The following is a 20,289-nucleotide window of genomic DNA, read 5'->3' as shown; positions in this document are numbered from 1 at the left end:
CTGTGCCGGGCACAGCGGCGAGCCGCGCTCCCTTTGCTCCTTGGTGAGCCTCTGCTCTGCCTTCCTCCTCGCTGCCCCCTGACCCGTCGTGATTTCCATGGCATGGGAATTCTCGAAGTCATCTATGTGGCTGACCTCCTCAGGCTGCCTATATTTTTAATGCTATTAAAAGATGTTCTGAAGACACGACCGGTCCCTCTTTCAGGACGCAGTATTTATAGCGCACCACTAACAGGTAACCCATGGGGAGCCCCCGGAGCCCCCTCTCCCGGGCTCGCTGGTGCACTTGGCCCTATCTGCTGGCACTTGGAGGAGGGCTCGGGAGATGCAGAAGGCAACCCCGGGGCCGGGGCCGGCCCGACTCTGCCCTCCCCGCCCCCGCACATTGCCTAGCAAACGCAGCACAGCCGGGGTGCCCGCACCGCACCGCTCCGCACCGGCTGGGGTTGCGGCCGGGGGGCTGGGGCCGTGCCACCCGCAGGCCGGCGGGCGCCTGAAGGGCGTTCGGGAAAAGCCCCCTCCCCCGGGGGAAAGCCGGGTGGGGAGCGCACGGCGGTGCGGCCCCCAGGTGCCCCTCCCGCGGGCACGGCACGGGGGGCGCCCGGCAGCTCCGCGCTGCCGCAGGGGAGCGGAGCCCCCCCGGGGCGGGGGCCGGGGGGCTCGGAGGGAGGCGCGGGGCGGGCGCTGCCGGCGGCCCTTCCCCCGGGCCGGCCCGCCGCGGGGCCGGGGCGCTCCGCGGGGCGGTGCGGTGCGGAGCGGGGCGCGGCTGCGGCGGCTGCTGCGCGCCATGCGGGCTGCCTGAGCGGCGCCGGCCGCCGCCAACTTCGGGGGAAGGATGGCCTCCAATTTCAACGACATCGTGAAGCAGGGCTACGTGCGCATCCGGAGCCGGCGGCTGGGGGTGAGTGCTGGCCCCCTCCCGGGCTCGCCCGAGGGGCACCTGCCTTTGGGCTTTATATGTGGTGTTGTTGTTGTGTGTTTTATTGTTGTTGTTTGTTTGCTTGGGTTGGTTTTTTGTTATTTCAGGGTTTTTTTTTCTTCCACTCCTTTGTTTTCTTTTTGCCAACTGAGCTTAGTGGGTGTCTCCACAGGGGAGACACGAAACAAAAAAAATTGGGGGGAGGGGGAGAAGGATAAATGTACCTAAATGCGCATATATATATATGCATTATATGTGTGTGTGTGTAGAAAAATATTTTTTCTTCCTCTCTCCCGCTGGGAGAGGGGGATGCTGCCTGCCCGGAGGGCTGGGCTGCCCCCCCCCGCCCGGCACTGCCCTTCCCGAGCCGGGCAGCCGCCGCCAACTTCGGGCCGGCGCGGCGAGAGCGGGGCAGCGGCCGGGGGCCGGGCTGGCCGGGAGGGGGCCGGGGGTGCCCGCGGGGCCGGGGGTGCGGGCAGCGCTGGGGGCTGGGAGTGCGCTGTGGCTGCTGAAGTGCGGGGGTGCCCGGCAGCGGGCTGCTGCACGCCGGGGCTTGGAGGGTTACGTAGAACGGGTGAGGACCCTGCGGTGTCTGTAGGGCTTTTGAGTTCACCCGAGTGGCGCAAAAGGAAAACCCCCAAAGCCCCCTTTAGCTCCTTATTTAATTTTAAACTTGTTTTATGGCTGTTCTGCTGCTGCCACGGCGCGTTCCCCGTTGCAGGGGCAGGTACCAGCCGGCTGGGCTGTGCGCTCCCCACGCGTGGGCTGGTCCCGCCGTGCGTGGGCGGCCGCTGTCCCCTGCCCGGAGCCGCGGTGGGACCTGCGCGCCCCACGCCTGCTGCGCACCCCTGGGAGCCAGCCAGGCCAGGGAGGGAGGCTTTGTGTGCATGAAATGTTTTAATAGATATATCTGCCTCTCAGGACGGGAAAGGGACCACTTTCTTGGGTTTACTGAGAACTGATGGGTTGGCAATTCTGAATTGTCCGTAGCGTGAGTTTTATTACGGGGGGTGCACGCAGTCATCTGAAAGCTTTTGCTGGCTCAGTACAATTGTAGTTTCCTTCTCTTGTATCCGTCTTCAGTGGCTTCTCTGCAGTTTTGGTAACTTGCGTCTCTCTGACTTATTTGGAAACTGGAAAGCATTTTAAAGTATTCCAGCAGGCTATTTTTCTCGTACCTGGACTTGCAGGCATAGTTCATTCTTTAAGAACTGCATGATTCTGTGACAGATGGAAATAACATTATGACAGAACTTGTAGTAAATTCGGCAGAATTAGTGTTTTGCAACTATCCTTTCATTGCCGAATGTATATTAGTATTCGGTTTGTTCCAGCATAAATGAAGGGTAAGATTAAACTTCAGCACATCTTTCCGTACTGTAACAGTGAAACCCAATGGGCACGTAGATAAGGCGCAGTGAACTCTGAGAGAGGTGTGAATTCTGTTTGTGCCTGTGCCTTGCCTTTATTAAGGCTTTCCAAAACACTTTGGGGGGGTGGGGTGGGGCGAAAGAGTTCTATGCTTTCTCAGTAGACGTACATTTTACAGCTGGATGCAAAAATACGGGGAGAAATGGAGTATGACAGTGAGACCGTCGAAATGGAATAAATGTTAAATGTTTTCTTTGAAAAGATGGTTTCTTTATTTGGTTGTGCTCCTTCTGATCCCAAAGATTTATATCATTATCAATGGAAAGCGTGAAAGGGGTGATGGAAAGTGCTTTTGTGGAGAAGTCCAAGTAAAGTCCTAGAGAGTTCCCATGGTCTTAGATTTGTTAAAGTGTCTTCATTTGTTCGGATTTCATTGCCCTGAGGCGCCCTTGACTCTGGGTGTGCTGTCCCCACGGCTTTCCAGTGCTGTGGAGGACATCAGGAGGGATGGGAGTAACTGCTGTGGTCTGCCTGTCGCTGCTTTAGACCTGGTGACAGAGGCCTGTGCTGTGGGGGAGAGTTGACCTAATCAAATCTTGCTGCTCTGTTTGTTTGGAAAGAAGTAGTTTCATCAGGAGTAATGCTTTTCTCTCCTTGTAGTTTTCAGTTAGAGTATTGGCCCACTGCTTAAGAACAGATGGTTGAAACCTGGCTGCAGATTTCTTCCTGTAACTTGTGTTTTCTGTAAGCTGCTTAAAAGCCCAGTGCCCTGATTGACAACACCTGAGCAGAAATGGATAATGATGATTAACCCGAGTTCTTTAAATGCAGGGCAAGCTTGTGTTGCTTGCAGCAGCAGTGTAGCTGTTAGCACCCATTCCTTGGTGTGCAGCCCTAGCTAACGTGTCCTTTGTGCATTCCCCTCCTTGCTGCAGGTGTGTGGGTGCAGGGCTGGTGCTGAAGCTGGCTGAGCACCTGGGGCTGCCGCCTGGCTTTAGCAAGAGCTTGAATTCAGTCTTACTCAGTGGCTAATGTGAGCTTGGCTTCTTCAGGGGGGAAGGAACTATGCGCAAAGGGCTTGTTTTCTAGTAGCTGTGTTGGTGAGGGCTGTTGGACACCCAGGAGCTGGAAGTGGGAAGGCAAAAAAACCCCCAAACTTTAGACCTTAAAATACTAACTTTCAAAGAACTTCCCCATACCGTGAAAACATGAGGAAGGCCAAGCCTACTCCACCCCCTTGCAGGACTCCTGTTTAGTTCAGAGGGATTTCAATACTGTGTGTGTGGTGAGATGTAAGTGGGAGTTATTAAAATACATTCCAATATTACGGTGGCACAGCTGTAATCAGTGCATTGTCTTTTCAGGCTGAATTCAGCTCCTGGGTTTTTCTCTCTAATGCTATGGTAATTCCATCACCAAGGGAACTAGGAGCAGACCTTGTATCTACAGATTATCTCAAGACATGACTTTTCTGAATATCTGGGGTGCAGGTGCTACATTTGAAAAGCAAGGGGTGTGGAGAAGCAGCTTGCTGAGACCCAAACCTCTTTTAAAAGGAAAATGACAATTCTGATAGGCCCCACTTTGTAATTTCAAGACTGAATTTAGGCTAATTAGTTTTGTACCTGGACTGTTTTTGTGCACTTCAAATATGTAAATTTAATTTAATATTATTTAATAGAATAGTTTCCATAGCAACATTTGTATCGCATGTATCTTCTGCAGCGCCAAATATATTCAGGAGAAAGCGTGCTCTTCCTTATTTTCCCATCCTTATAGGGAAAAAAATAATTCCCTCAGCCAACGGTCTCTCTCTGTTATGTCATTAGCAGTAACACAGAGGAGGTTGTGTGCTAGAAAACTGCTGACGGTGTAAAAGCACAACCTTCCAGAGTTCCCTAAAACAAACCCCCCCGCTTTACTGGGTGAGCAGTGCTTCCATCAGTGACCACTGCTGACCGCTGGACCTGTGTTTTGGGAAAGAAGATGTGCTGTTGCACCGAGTGCTTTTGCCTGCAGTCACCTTTCATCTGGTGAAGTGCTTTGTATCTACAAGTGAAACAAGGGAGTAATTTTACAGCCTCTGTACCTGAAAAGGCTTTTTTTGTGCTTATGATTTTCAACTAATGTCTTTTTCTGTGATACAGATGTGACCTTTCTGTGGGGGAAGATATTATGGAGATGTTTCCTTTCCTTAATGAAAAGGCTAGTTCTTGTGTTTTCATTTTAAGGACGGTCGGATGTGCACCGCTTGTGAACATGCTTGAGCTTTCATTTTAGGTTGGACTGGCTCAACGGAGTGTTCAAATAACAATTAGAAAACAGGAACAAATCTTTGAAATAGAGGGCCTTTGTGACACCGGTGAGCCTGAAGAGCTTTAAAAGGAAAGGGGCAACTGATGCTCTTCTGCGAGGTGCAGCCAGCCCACCTCTCCTGGTGGGGTCGGAGGCCCCCAGAGGTGCGTGTTGGTTGCAGTCTAAGCCTTTTATTGAACTCCCTGCTGTTAAGGCTTAGCTTACCCTTCCTGCGTCCACATCTAAACTCAGGTTTGCTGGACACTGTATTTCAATTTGGGCAAGGCTTATGCAGCACAGAAGCTGCTCTAAGGATGTCTTCTGCTGCCGTTGTCAAGGTGTCGGCTGGAGTAAGTGCTGGAGGCTCAGAGTGGAGGCAGGTGATGTTCCTGAACCCTGTTCCTCAGGGTACAGGCAGCATTGGGAGCGCTGATGGTGTGGCACCAGGAGACAGCTGGCTGCCCTCCTGCATGCGGGGCTTGCAAGACTATGCTGTTCCCCTTGGAAGACCCCGTGGAGTTTGCAGGCATCTGGCCTGTCCCTGCCTCTTGATGTATGGGAGACTGCTGGAGCAAGATGCCATGGGGTTAGCTGTCAGCCCCCAGTTTCTGGTACGCCAGTAACACACTTGGCGTGTCTTGTTGCATTAAGTGATGAAGTACTGTTAGTGTCAGAGGGAAACAATCTCTTCGATGAACAGCAACTGCCTTGAGCTGTCTGCAGCTAAAAGTGAAATAGTGCTGATCACACAGAAGTGCCTCAAAGAACCAGCTGAGATGTGCTGGTGGTGAGCAGAGATGTCTCTATTAAGGAGCTGTACATATTCACAGCTATGCAGAGCCTTGTAGAGTCTGGTTTGGCTCTGCACGATACTTGATTGACTGGAAAATGTTGGCTTCCAAAAAACATTCTCTCTGGCTTCCTTGGAAACTAGGATCTTCTTCCCAGTAGAGGGTTTGGCTGTGGTGGCTTACGGGTTGCTGCTTTCCAGGAGGAGTAGAATACCTTTCTGAGTTTACCTTAAGATGATACAAATATGACTGTACTCTTTCATGCAACCTTTGTCTACTATGAACACATCTGGCTTGTGTGCAAGTGTTTCCATTGTATCCCCATTTCTTAGAGAGCATCACTTCAAAACTCATCGTTTTGAGCTTCATTGTGTGTACTGTGATGCTTGACCTGCTGCGATAGAAGGTGGATCAAAGCTCTGCTTATGCAATGTGAGGAGACTGTGTTACTGAACGATCTTCCAAGAAAAATCCAACAGCAAGAATGGACAGCATTTTTAAAAATTTAAGGCTTAAAAATAGATGTAGAGCCATCTACCATAGTTTGCGTTCTCATGTGCTCTTCCCTTTTGTCACAAACTTCCCCACACTGAAGCAATTTTTATCTGTCTTGCTAATAAAACCCCTAAAATGTCTTTTTTCTGGAATACTTTTGATACAGCACATCTCTGCTATAATCCAATATAAATCCAGGTTGAAACAAGGAATGAATTATGGTTAAAAAAATGGAATGTATAGTTGTTTGCATACTTATTTCTTTCATTATAAAGCAAAAATAATGTAACAGTTGTGATGCTTTCTGCTTCAGCAAACTTCTTGTCAATATTGAAACTATTCCTGTTTCCTGGATATTCATAACATGTTATTTCAGGTTGGCTGTCTATTAATTTCATGGTGAAGATGCAAGAATTCGAGCTCTAAAACAATTTTGACTCTCGCAGGTGTAGAACTAGCCTTCCCAAGCTTAAATGCATGTTTTCACAAAGATTCAAGAAAACACAGAAGGTCGTATGTTATCTAAAGGCAGAATAGGAAATGCTGAAATGATTTGCATATGAAAATTAAGGTGACCTGTATTCTAGAAGAGGATGAAGTTTTTTCTTTTATAGAAGGCAGGTTTATTAAAATTAGAAAAGTGTAGGGCAGCATATGCTGCTGAATTAATATACATAGATTATTGCTTCTGCATGACAGAGGTACTTAAAATGAATAGTCCTGGCAAATTGCTGTTAGTTAGAAAAGACTTAGAAAGTGTTTATCTTTCTAGAACATATACTATTGCTAACTAGATAACTGGGATGTTTACAACCCAGGAAAACAATCTGAACACTAAAAATAATGTGTGGAGCTCTCAAAATTGGGTATTATTAACAGGCAGTCTGGTTTGTTTTATTATTGCCGTGATTTTATGAAGGCATTGCCTGCATGTGGAGATTTGCATCTGCTCCACAAGTTTGTATTACTATTGAATTATTACAGGCTATTAAAAACACTTATTTGGGAGGATCCGTTGACTTTAATGGATCTGTGGTAACAGCTAAGTGTCCTGTTCCTAAAAATGCAGGTCTCTGCAGAGATTTATGTATCTGTTTGTCACAGAATAAAGCTCACAGACAGGAAGAGAGAGGTAAAGTAGATTATTTTATTTTTTTTTTTTTACCTAGCAGTCTGTTTCTTGTACCTCTGTCTGGCAAAGGAGACGGTGCTAACATATTTTTGCAGAATCCTGTCTCATGAGGTATCTATCTTCCACTTTGCACTTACGAGGCGAGGCACAGAACTGTGCTTGCAGTTGGATCTGTTTAACAACACTTCTAATTAAATCCGCAGTCGGTGCAGCCAGCTCTTGGGGTTGTCTGTAACCCCATCTGTTGGAGCCACCTCCTTGTTATGCAAGGAATGATCAGCCTCATCTGTCTGTTAGAGTGGGTCCTCCACAGAAATTTGGGCTGGATCCAAGAAAAAGATCTAAGCACCCAACGTGAGGGTTTGTGGGGTTTTAGCAGCTGAAGCCCCAAAGTGCAGTTCTGATACCACTTGGGTTTGTCCATGGGAGTTTCCTAAGGACACGGAGATCGGCCGTTGTCCTCCAGGGTTTCAGTCACGGCAAGCACCGGGTTGTCCAGCATCTGGCATGTTCCAGCAGCCCTGCCTGGAGGGTTTCTGTCGTTATCCTCTGATGAGGCCAGACCTTCTGGGATCAGATGTGTAGAATGGAGTTTGAAATTAGGGCTTTCAACACTTGTGTTAAAGATGGAGAAAATTCTGCCCATATGTCTAGCAACAAGGTTGTCTGAAGAGCTGCAGATGAACTAAGCTCAGCCCAGACCTTTTCTTTCCGACTGCTCCTTCTGCAGGGCCCTTTCCTGGCGGTGCTGGGGTGGCGTGGGTCAGGGCATTCAGCCTTTCCTCCTCGGTGTCCTTGCCCGTGCTGATGGGGCAGCAGGATTTGGTTTCTTTTGTACCTCTCCAAATCAGCTTGGGCATGATTAGGTGATGGCTCGTGACAAGAGTGGCCCTATGCCAGTGCTGAATGTTACGGGGAATGTGGCTGCTCAGTAGGGAAAAATCAGAAAGTTGTACTTCTGAAAGCAGCTGTGTTGATGCCCTCGATCTCACTGGTGCAAGGATCACATTAACATATAGTAGCAAAAGTTTGTGTGGGTGCTGTAGTTGTGAACGCTGTTTAACGCTGGTCTGAACCAGTCTAACTAAATTCAGTAAGGTCCTGATCATGGTGAAATCGGGGAAGTAAAAATTAGTAGGTAAGAGTAACTGGGGCTATTCTAAAAGAAGCGACTGCTTGAACTGCAACAGTAGACTTGTTCCCTCTTTAGTTAAACTTGTTGAGGACAGAAACCAGATCTGTGCGTGTCAATTTTCTTTGCTCGATGGGTCTGACTAGCCCAAAACCTCCTAATCACATCAGTGTGAAGGAATGTGTTATAAGTGGTGTCCTCCCGTGCGGAACCAGGGCTCTTCAGGTCAACCCCAAGCAGGAATTTGCAGTAGTTTCATCCTCAGTTTGTGACGGGAGGGAGCTGACTGCTTCACAATTTTGTAACTAGTTGCTTGTTTCTACGAAATGCTTGCTTAAGTGGAATGGCGTGAGAAGTACTCGGATATTTCCGGCTTCATTTAAAAACTCAATGAAAAATTGTTCTTGGGTTTCTGGACTGCCTGCTTCTTACTTTGATTAATGCTTTCCTGGCAATATTGATCATTCACCTATCATTAGAATGATGTCAATCTCTTGTGTATTTGAGTATTGCATGAGAACTTATGTGTTGGACAGTGGCCATATGCTAGATTTAAGTGGGAAAATACAATTTTGTGCTATAGACTGCTCCTCAGGAAGTATAGAATTAACGCTTACTGCATATGCTTTGATTTAGGACTAGATGGGAAACCTTCTGATTCATGCTTAGAAGTTTGGAAGAACGTTTGTATAAAGTTTTGGACTTGTCCACTTCAGCCATTTTTTTTTTTTTTTTCATTAAACTTCAGCAGAAATTTTTGATTGTCAAAAGCTAAAAAGACATAAAGCTTTCAGGGGTTTCTGTTCTTGATTTTAATTAAACTGACTTCTGTAACTTCATTGAGAAGATGAGAAGATTGGTGTTGAACATTTAAAATGACATGTACTTTTACAAGTTTTGCATAGCACTGTTTCTGTGAAACCCTGTGGGAGGAGAGGTAAAATGGGGGAGAGACAATCTGCAGGACTAGAACCATATGGTTAAAGAGATTGGTGCTGGAATAAGCATGCCAGAAAGTTAATACGGGGATTTAAGAGTATGAGCTGTGAAAACTGGAAACAAGAATGATGTAAGGCTGAGTGGGGAGAAGGAGAAGGAAAAGTTGTCTGCTTATATCTGCATTTGAAGCAGCTTATTAATAAAACTGTTGTGTTCACCTATACAGCTCCTTTCAGTGTGGAAGCATCGAGACAGAGAAAAACTGAGCACATTTCTTATGTACCAACTTAAACCTGCAAGATAATAAGCCCATTGGATATTCATATTTTTAGAAAACTGTTAAATAAGGTGTTGGAACTTATTCACAGATATTAAGATTTCTTACCGTTGGAACTTGTCAGTGGTAGCAGGGATAGGATCCAGGGTATTGCTTAGGAAGTTTGAGCTTTTACCCTTCGGCTGGTAAGGGGTGGGATACCAGGAAACGTTAAAGACCTAGTGCAGCTGGCATTGTATCTATCAGCCCATGGGCAAGTCCTCTTTGGATTTCCTCTGGCACAAAGTTAATGGGATTTGAGTCCAAATCAGTAGGTATCTTGCTGGGGTTACCTCTGGAATGGAAGGAAGGAAGATGAGCTGGAGAAAAGCGAGCAGTGCTTGTCATTCAGGGCTGCTCGCCCTGTGTGATCTGTGTGTTAGAGGACCAGGGTGCTTAGCACTGCATTCTAGATGAGTTAGAAGGAGGTTTTGCAACTCACATGGTGGAATTACATTTTGTTTCTTCTCTTGAGGTATCTTAATTTTTGCCTTGTGAAAACAGGATAGGCAAGCAAGGGTCTGCTATTTTTCCCATGCCCCCTGGCTTTCCATCACACTGTTCTTCCTATTCGAGTTTCATTTTGGGACAGCATCTGAGTTTGGTTTGGGTATCACTCACAGCCCAAGCTATGATTCTAAATGGAACTGGGAAGTCTGGAGATTCGTGTATCTTAAAAATAGGCAAATCTGATCTTTAGGATTGTGTGCACAGAAACAAAAGAGAGCCTAATTTGGTTCCAACCCCCTACCACCAAAATCCTAAAAACCAAGCCTGTGAACTGTTGCAGTTTTTCTCCAAGAGGTAGAACATGGGAGATGATGAAATTCCTGTTCTGATGGTGGCTCTTTTTAGGAGCAGCAACAGCTTTTCTTGTGCTTTCCAGCATATGTTTTCTGGCAAATTACCTTCCACCTTCTTCTTTGGAAGGTAGGCTTAGTTTGTGAAGCAAAACAATGAGGTTCCAAATTTGCCTTTTTTCATGAACTGAGTTAACTAGTAAACAAGTGGTTCTTACCCATTTGCTATCTTGTTCTAAAGATGGAGATTTCATTTTACCAAGTCCAACGCAAACCTGCCCAGAACACCCTTTTCTTTCTGGTTTTCTTTCAAACACTTCCCTCAGCTGCCAGTTGTGGGTCCCAGTCCTGCAGTTCTGACTGTTTGCTCATCTTTTGCTGGGCAAAGGTCTGTTTGGTTTCTGGAGGAGACCGCACTGGCTGCTCTGCATACGGGTGGGTATGCCAAGAATGGTTGTAAAGGCAGCGAAAGAAAAAGAAAAGCCCATTATAAACAGGTGGAATTTAATCTTTCGTGATTTTGATGCCTTTTCATCATCAATTCGTTACAGAGTGTGAAGGTAATTCTCCTGCTGGTGTATATGGGCATTGCCTTGAAGTTAGGCGGGTGATAAATTAACATTTTGCAGTGTTTGTGGAAACACTTGAAAGAAAGTAACAGATGCAAGGTCTGCACCTGAGACTGACATCTTAATTTGTTTGTGTGGTTTTAGCTATTCCTTGGAAATTGATGGACTGTTTCTATTATCTTCTCGTCTGACTTCATCAAGTGCTGTCAGAAATACCAGTGAAAGTTCAAGCTATTGGAATGAATAGTGGGTTTTTTTGCCCTTTACTGAAAATAATGTAACTTGGTTCAATTCATAAAATACCAATACAATAAAATCAGTAGTATTTCTCCCCAGTAATGTTAACGTAGGAGATTAAATTGTCCCTTTACTTACCAAGTAATGTTTATCTGGGGAACTATCAATGTCCTATGGTCGGCAAAGGAAAAATTTCTCTTCATGCTCTCACGAATGTCTCCACACCAGTGAGGATGGGTGTTAGCTGATGGTACTCAATTAACTGCACACTATTGAGTGGCAGTGGCACAGTGCTTATGGTAAAATACAAGTGGCTATTCTCTGCTAAATGAGGTAGTGCAAATTAAGACACTATTCTGCTAAGCTTTCGTAGCATTTTTACGCAGCAGTCATACTTTCTTGGGGATGGAGTCTACCTAAATGTGAATGAACTCTTGAACTCTTTCTTTAATTAGTACTACACAGCTGGGACATGAGAAACTAGTAGAAGTTGGGTTTGTCCATTTAAACTAATGTGTAGATTAGCCTGAACAAATGCAAGAGGACTGCCAGAGCCAGCGGAAAGCTGAAGTCAACTAGGGAAATACTGGCTCTGGGAACCTTATTTTAATCTCTGGTTCTTTAAGTCAGTATTGGTCCACCCCCCCAACCCGAAACAAAAGAACTCCCCCCTCCTCCACAATGAACAAAGAAAATCCTCCGCCCAGCCTCAGTTGTGCCTTTACTAGAAAACTGAATTTTGCTTTTAAAATATGGGACAAACTGATGACATGTGTCATCTGGCCGGTAGCTTTGAAAGTTCTGGCAGAGCGATGGAGCTCTTACATGCAGGATCAGGTGTTTGTACCCAGGATGGGGTCCAGCCACTGACCCCAGCCCCCCTGGGCTCTGCTCTGGCTTGGATCCTTTTTTGCACATACCTTCAGTAACCCAGGGTACGCTGCAGGTTATCGCTCTGAGTGCACCAAGGTGCTTGAAAAAGGAAATGCATTTTGTCTGCTGCGGACTTTGCCCTGCAGCAGCTTCGAACAGTGTCAGCCCGTCCAGCAGCCTAGGCAAACGGCTTCCATTACTGGCTGCACTCCTGTAAGGCAATGCCGAAGTGCTTGTTACTATGATTTAATGGGCTGTAATTCTGTCACTCTTAACAAAGCCCTATATTTTGGTGAAGTCCAGCTTGCAGTGACTCACTTGATAGCGTTATTTGCTCTTTCATGCGGATTGGCTTTGATTTTAAAACTGATCCAAGCGCCAGAGAGGCTGGGGGAATGACCTATGACTGCATAGCTTTGATGTCAGGATGGAAAGAAAAATGTGGAAGGAATAAGATAAGTTTATCTTGTGTTGGGACAGTATGATGAACTAACCTTGAGACTTCAAGTACGTGTCTGGAGGGTGTCTGTAGGGATGGAGGTAATCTCTCTGTTACAGGGAACCTGCGCTGCTTTCTGAAGCTTGCAGGAAAATTAATTGGTGAATGGGAAAGAATGACAGCAGGCCAGAAGTGGGCAGTTATACCCATCTGTTCCTTGTGGGCTTGCAGGGCATTTGTCATCCTTGGCTCTCCAAGCAGCACGTAACAAGCATCATTAACTGAATTTAACAGGTGGGCAAGTGGCAACAGGTACAGCAGAATTGTTCTAGTCGTACGCTGAAGGTTGAGGAACTAAAGCCCTTCTCCCGTGCCTGGCTTTGGATGCTGGCAGCTTACTGCTGGAGAATTTACTTCAGTGCGATCAAAGCCTAACTCACAGGCACTCTTTGCCCTTTTTGGTCTCGTTGCGTGTAGTCTTGAAATTACAAGTCCAGCTCTGGAATACAGCTCTTACAAATGGTCGTGTGCTCTGGGGGGCTGGAGCAAAGCCTGCTGCTGGGAGCTGGTGGGCAAGTACAGCTCTTCTCCAGACATGGAGCAGGTCCCGTCTGCACCTTCTGACAGCTGGGTTCAGGGGTGCATCTCCCCGCCGCGGCTCGAGCAGGTGAGCGGGGGTTCTTGCAGAGCTGTGAGCGGCTGTTACCAAGGGCTAGTGCATGTGTGCTCTGCCGCCTCTTTGCATCTGATGTACTAATTAGTGAGCTCTGTGAACTGTTAATGAGCTGTATCAATGCTGTTTTCTCCCTGTAGCCCATGTAATTAGAGTAACCAAATCAGATACTTAATAACAAAAAAGAATAATTCCAAACCATAATTCATCACAGTCATTTTAAGTTATTCAGCAGTTACCTAATTCTAGCACAGGACTAAATTGTACTAATTTACTGGACCGCACTAATGACCTGACCCAGCAGGACAGCACGTCCAGCTGCTCTCTGCAGAGCTCAGCCAGCACAAGCGGGCTGCACACAGTCAGTTTTCAGTCTGCATTGAAGCCTTTAGTATTTTTTCTTTAGTAGTTAGGAGTCCTAGGCTGATTTTTCTCCTATCTAGTTTCATGCCTAGAATTAACTGTGCCCATATATAAAGCTTAGCAGATGTTCAAGGAACTAAATCGGATACTTAGCTCTGGTCTGACTTTTTTTAAACTGTCACTAGCGAGAGAGAGTTTCTGCTCTAAGTGCTTCTTGGCACATGGAGGCACTCTCCTCTAATGGCCTTATGCAGCCCAGAATTACAACCTTTTCTGTGTATGAGTTAAAAAAAACAACAACCGACAACCAACAAACCAGCAACCCTGTACTCTGAAGGCTGTAAGTCCATAAAGAAGGGCCTGAAAGTGGAAGGGTATTTCAGGTCATGCTCTCTTTCTAATGGTACTGCATCCAACTCATAATTTTTGCAGGGAGAGTAAAGTGGAAGTTGGAGTCTTGCCTTTAATGTCTTTGGTGCTGAAATTCTAGACAGTCATTAGAGAAACTAAAAAATGGAGTCAAGTTCCATCTTGCCCTCCATCACATCAAACAGCATGGTTGCTTTTCCCTTACATTTCCTGTGTAGTTTATTACACAGGGTAATTTATTTACACATTAGTTTATCAACAAGCCTCCTGTGAGTTGCATGCAAGGAGCACCTGCCAATGCAAATTCAAGGCACCATGAACTAGGTAGAGAGGGAAAGAAATGACTCCTTTGCAAAACACTTAGGATACTCATGTGGGATAAGGAAGTCTTAAATCCCAACCCTTGTTCTTAATGACATTTTGCACTGTCAGCTATCACTGTTCTGTTCCAGGTGCCATCCTCCTGGGTGTCCTGCATTCCTGGAGCCCTTTCCCTGCCCCTTGGGGTCCAGAATGCTGCGTTAGGTGTCCACCCAAGTCTGGTGTCTTCTCTACCCTCTCCGGACTGAACCACAGTGTCTTTCCAAAGCTCCCAAGAGGTTGTACATCAGAGAGATTTCACTTCTAATGCGCTTCATCATCTGGCCAGGATCTGTAATTAAGATGCCTCTGAACTCCAGACTTCCAGTTGCTGAGTGCATCAGCAATTTGAAAGGGGTACATTGCTTCTAAACTACTTTATTGACAGTTGCAGTGATTCACTGTAAAGGGCTCTCATAAGCTCCCAGGTGTCTCTTTATTTTTTTTTTTTTTTTTTTTTTTAAATAATCTCCTACCAGGCTGGAATGTATCAGCAAATCCCTTCTTGCCATTTCATCTGAAATCTGCCAGGGGTGACCTGTGCCAGCACCGGCAGCATTTTTGCTGAGCATTTTTTCCCCTTTGTCTGAACCAATGACTAATATATACCAGTTACAAGCAAAACCTGTGAAATGCTGCTTGTGCTTCCCCGTCAATGTCCATTGTCACGGAGCACAGTGCAGACACGAAATAAAACAAAGGCTGCATTACTGAACTGTTAGGTAATCTTGGTTGAGCCATTGTACTGTCTGTGCTTAGATTACGCTCCTCGCCACCCTGCCATGGCTGGGACAGTGTGCCCTAGGTCACAGCACACAGACTTGCAGTTGCTGACATGTTTTGGCACTAACTAAATCTTGTCTGTGGAATGAATCCCATGTAATCATGCAGGGGACCCCCCCCCAAAAAAAAAAAAAAAAAATTAGAGCAAGGTTGCCTTCTGACCAGTGTGCCAAATGGGAATGTATCTATAGGCTCAAATCCAGCTGTTCAGTGTTTTAAACTAAGGCTGGGGGAATGGCTTTGAGTTCTGAGTCTGAACCATTAACAGAAATCCCACATCTGGTTGATGCAGTTCCAGTTGGGAGGGAAGGGGCAGAAAGAAAGGTTTTCTGGAGAGTTTCAAAGACTAGTTAAAATGCCTTCTATTTTAGAACAGTAGGCACCTGTTGTGACTTGTATGAATAAGTGTAAGAGTAAAGGAAGGCGTATAGATTCATAAAGATCTGTGAAGTGTTCTTTTGTGCGCTGGCCTTATAGCAAGTTCTGGCCAGTGCCAAAGCTGGATTTTGTAACTTGATGAAAAAACTTTGCAATACTGAGCAATATTGTGCATTCTGAACAGGCACAGGGACAAGGTTACAGCTTCATTCCCTATTAGCAGCTGTGGATGACTTCTTAGTCGTAAAATATTGTTTCTGAAGATGTATACTGAATGAGTGGAAGGAGTGAGGTTTATCTCTCCACAAATGTGTTTCTTGGGGGAAGGAGAAATCTAGATTATGGTTTGTTATTTTTTAGTCCCCCAGAGAAGAAGATAGCTTGATATAAACTAACTTTGATTTATATAGTCATTATAACCTGATCACAATGAATAACGCAATATTGCTTACTCATAACACACTCACATTAAATGGGTATTCTGGGAAAGTGAATTCATCTTGTTGTCAAGTGCAACAATATCTTTACAGACATGTGGACAACTTTGCTTAATTTACAGTGCCAGTGAACCAGTCTATGTTTCTGTGCACTCTAAGTCATGCTCAACACATTTCAGTACAAGTTAGGTACGTTTACGGCTATGTGATTCTAGAAATCCATCTACTTGTAATTGTTTATACTTACACCGTGTTTTTTCAGAATCAAATAGAGCTGAACACAGCTGCCAGTGTGGGGATGAAGTGGGCCAGGGACAAGGCTGGGCTGGAAAAGCAAAGGCAAGTCATAACCTTATGGAACACTTTGATTTTGTCAAGTCACAGAGAGGTTGTGGGGTCTTCACTAGAGCCGCACAGTCCCATTCAACACGATCCATAAGGCATCATCATACTTGCTGATACCTAGACCTCTTTACTGGAAAGCAATCCTCCAGTTTTCCATGAAGAAACAGCTACCTAATGGAGATGTACTGCTTCAGACATGTCTGAGGAGTGATTGGAATTCAATGAATGAGCTGCAGTCTCCCTTTGTTGGCAGTATTTCATTTTTCTAGATGCGAAGCAAAATTCTAGATCCAGTCTCCTCACACATTTCCTTCAGGCTACAAATTCTATTTCAGGGCTTTTTACCACCTTTTGAATCAGAAGTGACATATTAAGGCTTTCTTTTTTTTTATATATAGAAGAATTAAGATCCAAACACTTGGCACTAGCTGGCTAATTTCCTGTGGGAACAACTCCCTGTTGGAAGGGACCTTGTACCTGGAACTGCAGCCCACTGGAGATTCCCTGGCAAAGGTCAGCAAAAATACTTAAATAGTTTTCAATATGCAACTGGGGTACTTCAGTGGGTGAGCTAGCTACCAGCCTTGGATAAAGTGGCAGCATTTTTTTCCTACCAAAAAATAAAAGCTCAGAACACACTGTGAGAAATAGCTTGTGCTGTCGTGCCGTGCCTTTACCAGATTATCTGTTTCTAGAGGTTATCAGGGTCACAAAAGGCAAGTTCCTGGCAGTAGCCCAGACTTTCTGGTAATCATCCCAAGCTGCATGATGGTACTTTCAGCTTTTAAAAAGAACAGAGTTTGTGTTTATTTGACAGCAAGTTCAGTGTCCCTGTAAATGCAGTTCATTGGAATTCTTTGTTTTAGGGCAGAGAGCAGAAAATCACAACACAGGAATAAAATAGGGCAGCTTTCCCTGAAGGTTCTCTTGTTCGCAAAGGAGAAATTTGCCAGATGAGTCTTTGTGCTACTGTCTCTGACCTTGATATCCTTCTTAAATAACAAACAAATAAGGGGTGAGATTGTTTGGTCCTGAAATAAAATAGCCTTGCTTTGCTATAGTGTAGTGGAAGCCACATATCTTAGTTTTAAAAAATAGCCAGTTTTAACCCCCCTTCCCCAAGATATAAAAAATAGCCTTCCCCGCTCCGATTTCTAAATACATGGCTATTTCCAGATGCTTTATTTAGATCAGTTGCTGAACAAAAGTATTGAGAGGTGGGGGAAACTCGCTTTGGATTGCAATGCAGATTTTACAAAGTTCAAATGTTTGTTTCTCACGTGGAACGGTGCTTCACGTATAAAGAATGACATTTTAGGCACTCAGAAATCTAGCTCTTAGTTATCTTGATTTTCTGACCAGTTGAGGGGTGGGGAGGATGGTCTTCCAGGATGGTGCAGGGGTTTGGGTCATCATGTAGGACAGCAAAGCCTCTGGTTTCAGTTTCCCTCTCTGCACGAGAGTATTCTCAAATCGCAACTGAACCATGAAACAGTGGAAAGTCAAAAGAAATTTTTCCACTTCACTCAGCCAGATGCTGACCAGTTCCAGCTGAGGTTAATATCTCCTTTGCTTCAGTGTATTTCCAGCATCGGGAGCATGGGAATGGCTGAGCAATGCTGCCTGGTTTTGAAGGCATAGCACTGAGAGGCAGGAATCCAGATACTCAGATTGCATCATTCCTTTGAAGTCACTCCTCCTTTGACTTCAGCTGTGCTAATGATTTATATCAGCTGATCTTTAGAGCCAAAAATAGAAGTGTTTTGATGTGACCTTGGACATGCATATGGGATCACCTATCTGGGTTTTGGATGATCCACTTCATACAAGCACATTATTTCCCATGAGTTTTACATTGCAAATTTTCAGGAGAGACCATAGGAAGTAGATGCTAATTTTTGATACTTGAATTAAATTTTCAGTTAGGCTTTCTCAGAAGATCTCACAGGGTGAGCTTTGTAAGTTTTAGGTGTTATGCAAATGACAGCTATTACTGTTCTCTCTCAGCACATCAGATCCTGATTTGCCGTTTGGATTATCTAATCACTGTCAGCCCAAGTGTTTGGAGTGGAAGTAATTACAGCAGTACTTTCAACTAATTCCTATTCATGGAGTAGTAGTGAAAATGTTGATTTGAGGCATAAGTGAGCTAAGTATTCATAGAAACATAGAATCATTTAGGTTGGAAAAGACCTTTAAGATCATTGAGTCCAACTGTTAACCCAGCACTGCCAAGTCCGCCACTAAACACGTCCCGAAGTGCCACAACTACACATCTTTTAAATACCTCCAGGGATGGTGACCCCACCACCTCCCTGGGCAGCCTGTTCCAACGCTTGACAGCCCTTTCAGTGAAGACATTTTTCCCAATATCCAACCTAAACCTCCCTGGTGCAACTTGAAGCTGTTTCCTCTTGCCCCGTCAGTTGTTACCTGGGAGCAGAGACCGACCCCCCCCCCTGCCTACAGCCCCTGTTGGGCAGCTGTAGGGAGCGATCAGGTCCCCCCGAGCCCCCTCCTCTCCAGGCTGAGCCCCCCAGCTCCCCCAGCCGCCCCCCAGCCCCTTCCCCAGCCCCGTTCCCAGCCCTGGACACGCTCCAGCCCCTCCGTGTCCCTCTGGCAGTGAGGGGCCCGGCACTGAACACAGGATTCATGGTGCGGCCGCACCAGTGCCAAGTGCTGGGGGCCAGTCCCTGCCCTGGCCCTGCTGGCCACACCGTTTCTGATTCATGATGGAATAGGTACCTAAGAGCATTTGGGGCAGGTTCTTGTTGCTTTTGTCAAAACAGCTGTAACAACGTAGGCAGTTCACATGCCATCTTCAACTTGAAGAAATAATGACACATTTCAGACACACACTAGATCATAATGGCATCAAAGACGTAATTACTTGCTCTGTGTTGTAGCTCGTAACAGGGTCTGTGATTAGCCCTCTGTCTTGGGCACAACATCAGCTCTTCTGTGCATCGACTGCATTTGAAGGGCTTACAGTGCTCCTAGGCAGATGCTGCCAAATTGGTTATTCGTACAATCATAGAATGGTTTGGGTTGGAAGGGACCTTTAAAGGTCACCTAGTCCAACACCCTTTTTTTTATTGCTTTATTGCTAGAGGTTTAGGGGATCATGTAGTTTATGCTCAGTTCAGGTGGTGCTGGATGTTCACCTGTGAGATATGTGTGTCATGGGAGTGTAAAAATGAGAGTGTGATAATAGTACCCCTTCTTGATGGCTCCATTATCTCATTTTTGAGAGTGCTAAGCAGGTTTCAAGTGAGGGAATAGATCTTTTTGAGTTTGTTTATATAAACTTATCAGAGAGGAGTTAACCATCAGATCACTAACATCAATGGGATTCCGAACTGTATGTTCAGGCAAAAAAACCATGTTCATTGTCTCTAATGAAAACAAAATACTTCATTCTGCTTTAAACTACTATTGTGGTAGAATCTCTCTGCCTAGAGGTTCCTTAGGAAGAGAGACTGGCTCATCCAGAGGAGGAGGAAATTCAGGGGAAGGACCTTCATGAACTGACTTGCCTCCAGTTTGCTCGAGTTAGCTTCGTGAATGCCATTTGTTCTTTATAGGTGTAGTTGGGTCGTGATGGTGTTGTCCTGAGTTACTGGCATAATGTGTTCCAACCCTGGGACTCTTCTGTTAGGGAATTGTTGTAATATGGGATCAGAACCAAAACTCAAAGACCAGTATTTATGTTGTAGGCTGATTTGGCTTTCACATCCTTGGAGGTACTTATATGTGACAGGCTTTTTTCACTCTCCAGCTGTGCCCTGATTCTGATCTAAATCCAGGAATTACTCTCGGATTAGTCATTGGTGAACTGCAGTAATAAATTCCAGTAGCACCAACTTAGAGCCATCTACCATGCTTGAAGCGGGTTGTTAATAGTACTTATGCTCCTAGTGCCGTTTGGGAGGGCAATAACCATACTGGATCTGCGCCCAGCTGGATGCAGAGCAAAACTTTATTTGCTTATTTGTATTAGAATGCTGTTGTCCTGTTTGGCCCCTGATTCTGTGTGCTGCCGAGCTCACTGTTGCAGCTACAGCTTTGAGATGCTTGCTGACCCGGAGAGGTGCTTCTGAGTGCAGATGGTCTGAGTAGGACATCGTCACGTTGTAGTTGTCCTCGTGTGTGCCGTACAATGGCAAATGCCTTACTAAAGGATTCTGTTCTCTTCTACGGGCTTCTAATTGCTGAAGTTAAAGCTATATGGGTTTGAAAAGCAGAAAGGCTGAGTACTCAAACTTCTGACAGT

At 45.6% G+C, this 20,289-nt stretch overlaps 1 protein-coding gene across 2 annotated transcripts in view; it reads left to right on the top strand.

The window, feature by feature from the left end:
• The first annotated feature begins 412 nt into the window (after positions 1 to 412).
• DOK5 (docking protein 5) overlaps positions 413 to 20,289 on the top strand; it is a 45,493-nt gene continuing 25,616 nt past the window's right edge. Inside the window, exon 1 of one of the 2 annotated variants that reach the window (XM_040609018.1) lies at positions 413 to 901. In XM_040609018.1, coding sequence (XP_040464952.1) covers positions 836 to 901 — 66 coding nt within the window. In that variant the 5' untranslated portion in view covers positions 413 to 835. The remainder of the gene's footprint in view (positions 902 to 20,289) is intronic. The other variant, XM_040609019.1, reaches the window with a different exon arrangement.

This window comes from Falco naumanni, chromosome 10 (assembly GCF_017639655.2).
Source record: "Falco naumanni isolate bFalNau1 chromosome 10, bFalNau1.pat, whole genome shotgun sequence".
Taxonomy (NCBI): domain Eukaryota; kingdom Metazoa; phylum Chordata; class Aves; order Falconiformes; family Falconidae; genus Falco; species Falco naumanni.
The sequence above is the reverse complement of the archived record's forward strand: the minus strand, read 5'-3'. Positions and strand labels throughout refer to the sequence as shown.